The sequence below is a fragment of the Orycteropus afer genome, unplaced genomic scaffold (genome assembly GCF_000298275.1).
Source record: "Orycteropus afer afer isolate SDZICR_OR568_19922 unplaced genomic scaffold, OryAfe1.0 scaffold00133, whole genome shotgun sequence".
In the NCBI taxonomy this organism is placed as follows: Eukaryota; Metazoa; Chordata; class Mammalia; order Tubulidentata; family Orycteropodidae; genus Orycteropus; species Orycteropus afer.
In genome coordinates, this window is record NW_006921720.1 from 7,162,312 (window position 1) to 7,171,709 (window position 9,398).

The window sequence follows — 9,398 nt, forward strand, 5'->3', positions numbered from 1 at the left end:
GGCTACATGTAGGGTTCAAGGTGTCATAAACTAGAGACCATTCCCCAAGGCTTCTGCTTATATACAGGAAGCAGGCCACATTCCCTAAGGCAGCTACTCAGCTGCTTGTGGTAGATCCCACCATAGCGTTGATTGCCAGTCTCATCATGGGCAATAACTACCACCAGCTGCCCAGCCACTCAACCAGGATCAGCCGTGTTGACACACAAACATAACCACCACACATGGTCAGCCATAATGGACAGGTTTCAGCAGAGCTTCTAGACTAAGAAGAAGGACCTCATGATCCCCTGAAAACTATGAATAGCAGTGGGATATTGTCTGATGCAGTGCCAGAAGATGAGCTCCTCAACTTGGAAGGCACTCAAAATAAAATGGAGAAAGCTGCCTCCTCAAAGTAGAGTTGGTCTTAATGATGTAGGTGGAGTAAAGATATTGGGACCTTTATTTGCTGATGTAGCCAACTCAAAATGAGAATAAACAACTGCAAACTTCCACTGATAATCAGATCGTGAAATGTATTAAGTATAAATCTAGGAATATTAGAAGTCATCAAAAATGAAGTGGAATACTTGAAGATAGGTATCTTAGGGATTAGTGAGCTAAAATGGACTCGTTTGGGCCATATTGAATCGGACAGTCAGATGGTTGTCTATGCCTGAAATGACAAAGAAGAGTGGTGTCACGTTCATCATCAAACAGAACATTTCAAGATATATCCTGAAATATGCTGTCATCAGTGAAAGGGTAATTTCTATTAACCAGTTAATATGACTTACTCAAATTTACATACCAACCACTAATACTGTAGTTGAAGAAATTGAACTTTTACAGTCTGAAATTGACCCAACATGAAATCAGGATGCACTGATAATTACTGGTAATTGTAATGCAGTAGTTGGAAACGAAGAAAAAGGGATCAGTAGCTAGAAAATAAGGCTTTGGAGATAGAAATGATACGAGAGATCACATGATAGAATTTTTCAAGACCATTGACCTGTTAATTGGAAATATCTTTTTTCAGTAACATAAATGACAGCTATATACATGGACCTCACCAGATGGAATACACAGGAATCAGATTAACTGCATATGTGGAAAGAGACAGTGGAGAAGCTCAATATCATCAGTCAGAATAAGGCCATGAGCCGACTCAAAACACACCATCAGTTGCTCATATGCAAGTTTAAGTTGAAGCTGAAGAAAATTTAAAACAAGTCTATGAGAGCCAAAGTATGGCCTTGTGTATATACCGCCAGAAATTAGAAACCACGTCAACAATGGATTGACACACTGAACACTAATTACCAAAGCCAGACAAATTGTGGGGTGATATCAAGGATATCATACATGAAGAAAGGAAAAAGTCATTAAAAAGACAGGAAAGAAAGAAAAGACTAAAATATGTATCAGAAGAGCCTCAGATTTGCTTTGGAACATAAGAGTAGCTAAAGCATATGGAAGAAATGCTGTAAAAGAGCTAAACAGAAGATTTCAAAGGGCAGCATGAGAAGACAAAATAAGATGTTACAGTGAAATGTGCAAAGGTCTGGTGTTACAAAACCAAAAGGGAATAAGAATATGATTGACATTTCTCAATCTGAAAGAACTGAAGAAAAAATTCAAGGCTTGAGTTGGCAGTATTGAAGGACTATATGGGCAAAATACTGAATAATGCAGGAAACATCAAAAGAAGATGGCAGAAAAATACAGTCACTGTACCAAAAGTTGGTTGTTTCACACTTTCCTTTCTACCTAAGATATATATAGTGTCACATTTCTGTGGAGAAATAGAATCAACTTCCTTAGTGTTCTATTCCCAGTGTCTTCTTCATCTTCCTGAACAGCTGGCTCTATATTAGTAACTGGCTTTTCCTCTCTGTCTGGGAATTTGATTTGACCATTATAGTCTCTGATGATTTGTTGGACTCGGGAATACATTGGTCCCATGACAAAACCATGGAACTTTTGGGGGAATAACACATTCTGTTGTGACTTGGGTATGCAAATTGCCAGTAATTTCCTGGATCCTTCTCTTGGCTGCCTCCACACAGAGATTTGTTCCTTTTATTGTGACATTGTTGTTCTTTTTTCCTAAACATGAAAAATTAATAATCACACCACCATATTCCTCACTCATCTCTCACAAAAGCTGGCCCCTTCTCATGGTAAAGTGACTGGTGGTACTTGGGATTTACCAGCATGTGGTCCTCCACAATATTGTCTAGGTTTTAATTAGCACTTCTAGCCCCTTTTGTGCATCTTTAACAGCCTCCTGTGTCCCAGTGATAGTTACCAGTTCTGGATCCCTGTCTTCATGGATAGGGAAAATAACACATGCTCCAGTGTCACGAGAGGTTTTGGGAACATTGCCACCATCTTTACTCATGAGGAATTTGTGATACTCTAGTTTGACATGAAGGCCCACACTATAACTCTTGGGGTTTTTTTGCTTCTGCTAGTTGCAGCAGCTTTTTCTTAGCCTTCTCAATAATTTGGGCAGGCCCCCTAATAATGACCTGAAGACGTGAGTTGTGTCTTGGGAAGTGAATGGAGATCCCTCCACATTCTTCCATGATTGAGTCAATCAAACAGTCTTTTGGATCTGCAAGATGTTATGTAGACTGGAAGGAATATAGAATTTCACCTCTGAAATGCTGCTCCTGTTTTTCTGCAGTCCAGTTATAAGCTACTTCACAGTTCTCCTGTTTTCCACTGATGACAATATTCTCTGAGTCGCTACTTGCTGATGGAAGATGAATTTTGGTGTTGGTTGCTGCAAGGATATTTTTTTATATTGACACCTCTTTTTCCAATGCTATTCTTGTGAAGCTTTTTGAATATGGGAATAGTTATGGAATACCTATTTTCTATAAGGTCTGTCACCATGTTCTCTAAGTATTTTGTGCATTCCTGTAATTCATACTTGGGCCCTCTGAGTTGGACAAGGTCACTTCTTCTGTGCTTGATCAGGAAAATTAATCATAACTTCTGGGAATATGTTATGGATATCATGAATCCATTGACCTTTCTTACCAATGATTCTGTGATGAAATCTTTGCTGATAACTAAGTCTTTGCTCTGCTCATTTTCTACACAAGCAGCCAGTCCCAGAAGTTCTCTCAGTCTGTTGGACGCCCTGAGATTCCCCTTCAATTCTGATCAAGTTATTCTTTTCACTTTCAGGAGGGATTAGCACAGAAACTTTATTCTTCTCTTTAATTTGGTTTATGATGACACCATTCTTCCCTATCATATCTGTGAACCTTACAGTCAATACTGATCTCTTCATAATTCATCTTCTCAGTCAGATCTTTGACATGACCTCAAGTTGTTCTCGAATATAATTCACATCTCCTCCAGGTCCCTTTATGGTAATTTTATCATCTGTAGTAAACTCTACACAAACCTTTGGTGTGTTCTGAGTTATTCTGGACATATTTTGACCATTTTCAGCAATAATAAATCTGTGAATCCAGGAAGGTGCAGAAATTGAGGAAATAGTGTAACCCTTGACATTTGAACAGACCTCACTAAATGCCCTCCCTCAGCTTTCAGGCTTACCTTTGAGTGTCTCAGAATCTGACATGCTCTCCAAGGGTGAGATTGCTATTGAAACTCCAGTTCTTTCCAGGATTTCTTGCAAAGAATTGCTCTTAGGCCCTGTAGTACACTTGTGTTGACATTTCATCTCCACAGCTGTGGCTCTTGTTTTCTTTTTGGTATCCTCAAAAAACTTCTTTACAGGAACCACAGATTTAGCTTTTGCTTCTTTCCAGTAAACACTGCCTCTGTGTGGTTGGCACTGTTGTTGTTGTTGTTGTTATTTGCCATCGAGTCGGCCCCAACTCATAGCGACCCTTCCTTGGGTTTCCGAGGCAGTATCACTACAGAAGTAGGAATGCCCAACCTTCCTTCCGAGGAGTGGCTGGTGGGTTTGAACCACCAGCCTTCTGGTTAGCAGTCAAGTGCCTTAGGCACTATGCTACCAGAGCTCCTTATATGTATGTGTGTCTCTTCTTCCTGCATGGTTTGGCAACAGTCCTACTGTATGACCATGAAACAAAGGCGTAACAGAACTTTTCCATTTATAGCCTCTCTACAGCACACTTGTCTTGTTCAGCAGACGTAAGAAAAACTTCATGTGGATCTTCCTTCATACTTTGTTTGGCGCCAGCAATCGTGATGCAGTTTTGGTGGTTATCAGTACTAGCATCTGCATGTTGGTAGCACTTTGCTCCAAGGCTTGCAGTTTTTCCCCCGTCTTGCCTTTGGGGATGGAATCTGTAGTTCAAATTTCTTCCCGAAACTGGGAACAAATCTTCTGAGCTTCTCTAACAGTTGCTGGTTTACCAGAGACTCCAATGTAGAAACCTTGGTCTTTGACCAAAGTTAATTGTTCTAGATTGGCACCAGTCCTTTGCATGATATCTTGACAGAATTTTGTCCATCTTCCTTCACCAAACTGATTCAAATACTTTCTCTCCTCCAGAGGCACATAAACAATTTGAGAAATGATTGAGTTTGAACTGCTAGGTTAACTATTACTGCTCAAGGATCCAGGAGGTTTCTGAGCATTTTCCAAAAAAAAGTTATTTTCTCCAGGAGTTGAGGGACTTTGGCCCTGTAGACAGATAAACCCAGTTCCTCTTCTGAGCTTAATAAAGCAGTAACATAATTTACTTTCTGCATGTACTTGCTTTGGTGCTCAGCAATGTTGTTTTCATTCAGATATTCTTCAGAGCTCATGGTTGATTCTCAATTAGATGTAACCCAGAGATGCTGTAGCCGAATGGTCAGCAGCTGGAAAATTTCTTGCATATTACACAGTGTTCCGGTTACCTAGTGCCATTCTGACAAGAATATACCACAAATGGGTTGGCCTTAACAAACAGGAGTTTATTCTTAAAATTTGGAGGCTTTAAGTCCAAGTCCAAAGTGCCAGGCTCTAGGGACTGGGTGAAAGCCCCTCAACCTTGGGGTCCAGCTCTGCCTCCTGCTCCCAGCCCACTGGAGCTACAGGCATTTCTTCACTCAGACAGCTGCTGGCTGCTGAGGCTGAGAAGCCCCAAGGTCGACAAGTAAAACGGCACAGTCCCGATGTTACCAAACCACACGGCAGACCGTTAACTTAAGTCCGTTGTAAACCCCAAGGTCAGCAGAGCATAGCAGGCTGCTGAGCAACAACACCGCTGCATGCAGGGTCCAAGCGTGCCAAAGGCTAGAGACCATTCCCAAGGCTTCTCCTTATATACAGGAAGCAGACCACATTCCCAAATGCAGCTACTCAGGTGCTTGTGGTAGATCCCACCATGGAGTTGATTGCCAGTCTCATCATGGGGAAAAACTACCACCGGCTGCCCAGCTACTCAACCAGGCCCAGCCAAGATGACACTCAAACATAACCATCACGCTCAGCTTTGATCGTGTGTGCGTTAGTCAAGGTTTTGTGTGTGTGTTAGTGGGGGGGGGGAGCTGGGAGGATGGGTTATGTTTTCTTATCCAGTTTGCAACTCTTTGTCTCTTGAGTAGTGCATTTAATCCATTTACATTCAATATAATTATCAACAAGTATATATTTGTTGCTGTCATTTTGTTATGTGTTTTTTTCATGGTATTGCTGGTTTCTTTGTTCCGCATAATTGTCTGTGCTGAGCTCATGTTTATGAATCATGTTATTATTTCCTTCATTGTTTGAGTTTTAGTATTTGCAAAATATTTGTGCTTATCCTCTCTTTTATTTTGATGTGAAGGTTTATTATTTTTGTTTGAGGTTACCTGTGATATATTATTTTCTTCCCAAGTTTAAAACAGTCTATCTTGCAGTTGTCTTGACTTCTTCACCATTTATAAGTTTGGCACCTACACTGTTTATTCCCTCTTTCTGGTTTGTAGATGTCCTTGTTTACCAATTGGTATCTTGTATTCCCTGTTCACATTATTGTAAGCTTATTTTACTTTGGATAGTTCTATAACTCTGTTGGTTTCTTGATTATGTCATCATGTATGTTAATCATTGGTGGTTGTTTGCTATTGGTTCTCTGTCCACATGACTCCCTTTAGCATCTCTCATAAGGTTGTTCTGGTTTTAACAAATGCCCTTAATTTCTGCTATTTGGAAATGTCCTGATTTTACCATCATATTTGAAGGACGCTTTTCCTGGGTATATAATTGTTTGTTGGGAATTTTTATATTTTAAGTCTTCTAAATTCATGATACCTTGCTGTTACTTTCAGTGTTTGTTTGTTCTTTTTTTTCTTCCAAGGATCAGAAGTCCTCCACTGGATAAAAATTTCTCTATCCCACCAAAACAGTCTAGGGTAGAAGTCTATTTCTCTTGGTTGGAGGTTCAATCCCCACTCCTACCCTTTGTAGGTAGCCTATTTCATATTAGGTATTTATAGAGTTGCCAGACTTAATTAGGTATAGTACCACTCAGGCTAATTTAAGTGTTATTCTAAAATTTAGAGATTATAGAGAATTGAGCTCTGGTGGTGTAGTGCCTAAAGCGCTTGACTGCTAACCAGAAGGCTGGCAGTTCAAACCTACCAGCCACTCCTCGGAAGGAAGGTTGGGCAATCTATTTCCGTAGTGATACTGCCTTGGAAACTGAAGGAGGGGTCGCTATGAGTCGGGGCCAACTCGACGGCACATAACAACAACAGAGAATTTAGAAGGCGTGAATTTTACTTTGAACAGCACCCTCTGCTGATTTAGAATACTCTCCGTATACTTGGAGGACAGTGATAATTGCTTTGTGTTCATTAGGAGTCCCTGAGTGGTACAGTTAACACGCGTAGCTGCTGCTAACGGAACAAGGAGGTGGCATCTTCTGACCTCTTCTAACTGCACAAGAGGAAAACAATCACCATCAATAGCCCAAGGCCTGTTCTCATGAGGCCAGACATGCTGCCACCCTCCAGCCCTCTTACCAACCTTGACACTAACTGTCCCTCCCACTGGTTTGATAATTTGCTGCAGTGGCCACACAGAACTCACAGATTATAGGGTTTATTAGGGAAGCAACACGTTTCTCCTCAGTGCATCTCTCTGAGAAGTGCATCTCAGTAGCACATCTTAGCTGGCAATGAGAGAATCCTTGTACCTCTAGAGTGGCAAAACCAACCAGTCCCAATATCAGGATTCTACATGCCTGAGAGAGTGAACTTCCCAGAAGATTTGTGCTGCTTCAAGTGAAATACCCCAGGTGGATAACTTTAACAAACAGGAGTTTAAATTGCATGATCCCACCCAGTAATCCAGTGGGATTTACAAAGACTATGGGTAGAAAAGCCATACCATATAATTTACTACACCACAGCTACATAACGCATTAGAGGTTTTGGTCCACCAAGAGGCACCTTGGAAGACAGGCCTGGTGATGTACTTCCAAAAAATAGCCTTTGAAAACTCTATGGAACACACACACAGGGTCACCTTTGAGTTGAAGACAACTAGTAGTTTTCATTATGCTAAACAATCATTTTTCAATCCAGTGAAATTCCAGCCTAGTAACTATTTTTAGTCTTTCATTATATTTCTTGCTCTTTGAATTGCCTTTAGAGTTGGTCTACACTCTTTTTAAAGCATGGTCAATCCAAATTTAAAACAACACATTAGAATGCATTAAAAACATAATTGTCTAAATATAAAAGGAAACATTTCCAAGGTATATTTAATAGAAAATGGGACTATGTGAACATTTTTCTCCCAAGTAATAAAAGGAAATTTCTTATACTTTCTGTATTTCCAATTCCACAAGAAACAACCTATCAAGTAGTGTGGTGGTGATGTTAGGTGCTGTTGAGTCAGCTCTGACTCATACCGACCCTATGTACAACAGTACAAAACATTGCGTGGTCCTGTGCCAACCTAACTATCCTTGCTGTGCCTGAGCCCAATGATGCAGCCACTGTGTCAGTCCATTTTGTGGAAGGCCTTCCCCATTTTTGCTGACCCTGCACTTTACCAAGCATGATATCCTTCTCCAGGGTACGGTCCCTTCTGAAAACATGACCAAAGTAAATGAAACAAAGTCTGACCGTTCTTGTGTCCAAGGAGCATTCCGACTGCATTTCTTTCAGGACAGATTGATTTGTTGTTCTGATAGTCCATGGTACTTACAGTATTCTTCACCAACACCACAACTCAAAGCATTAGCTCTTCTTTGGTCTTCCTTACTTATTGTCCAGCTTTCATATGCATACGAAGTGATTGAAAACACCATGGCTTGGGGTAGGTGCACCTTAGTCTTCAAAGTGACATCTTTGCTCTTCAGCAAGTTTTTTTGTTTCCCCCCAGAGGTTTTTTTGTAGCAGATTTGCCCAATGCAGTATATCATCTGATGTCTTGATTGCTGCTTCCATTGGTGTTGATTGTAGAACCAAGTAATTTGAAGTGTTTGACAACTTCAGTATTTTCTCCATTTGTCATGATGCTGCTTGTTGATCCAGTTGTGAGGATGTTTGTTTTCTTTATATTGAGGTGTAAGCCATACTGCAGACTGTAGTCTTCAGTCTCCATTAGTAAGTGCTTCAGGTCATCCTCACTTTCAGCAAGTAAAGTTGTGTCATCTTCATACTGCAGATTGTTGATGAACCTTGCTCCAATCCTGATGCCACATTCTTTTTCATATAATCCAACTTCTCAGATGATTTGCTCAGCATACACATTGGATAAGTATGGCGAAAGGATGTAACCCTGACACACTCCCTTCTTGATTTTACACCATGCAGTATCTCCTTGTTCTGTTTGAATGACAGACAGCCCTCCTGGTCTATGTACAGCTTCCTCATGAGTACAATTAAGTGCTCTGGAATTCCCATTCTTCTTAATGTTATCCATAATTTGTTATGATCCATATAATTGAATGCTTTTGCATAGTCAATAAAACACAAGTAAACATCTTTTGGGTATTCTTTGCTTTCAGCCAAGATCCATCTGACATCAGCCATGATATCCCTTATTCCACGTCCTCTTCTGAATCCAGCTTGCATTTCTGAAAGTTGTCTGTCAATGTACTGCTGTAGCTGGTTTTGAATTATCTTCAATAAGATCTTACTTGTATGTGATATTAATGATATTGTTTGATAATTTTCACATTCTTTCTTTGAATTGGGTACAAATATGGATCTCTTCCAGTCAGTTGGCCAGGTAACTGTATTCTAAATTTCTTGGTATAGACGAGCAGTTGCCTCTAGCATGGCATCTGTTCGTTGAAACATCTCAGTGGGTATTCCAATAATTCCTGGACCTTGTCTTTCACTAATTCCTTCAGTGCAGCTTTGACTTCTTCCTTCAATACCATTGGTTTTTGATCATATGCCACCTCCTGAAATGGACAAACATTGACCAGTTCTATTTGGTACAGTGTCTCTGTGTATTCCTGCCATCTTTT

General features: G+C 40.4%; 1 protein-coding gene across 1 annotated transcript in view; it reads right to left on the reverse strand.

The window, feature by feature from the left end:
- Positions 1-602: 602 nt before the first annotated feature.
- Positions 603-9,398, reverse strand: part of EEF1A1 (eukaryotic translation elongation factor 1 alpha 1) — a 30,450-nt gene continuing 21,654 nt past the window's right edge. The window contains exons 4-7 of the mRNA XM_042781565.1: positions 9,255-9,274; positions 3,565-3,739; positions 2,648-2,776; positions 603-658 (exon numbers count right to left, since the gene is read on the reverse strand). Of these exons, the coding sequence (XP_042637499.1) occupies positions 603-658; positions 2,648-2,776; positions 3,565-3,739; positions 9,255-9,274 (380 nt within the window). The remainder of the gene's footprint in view (positions 659-2,647; positions 2,777-3,564; positions 3,740-9,254; positions 9,275-9,398) is intronic.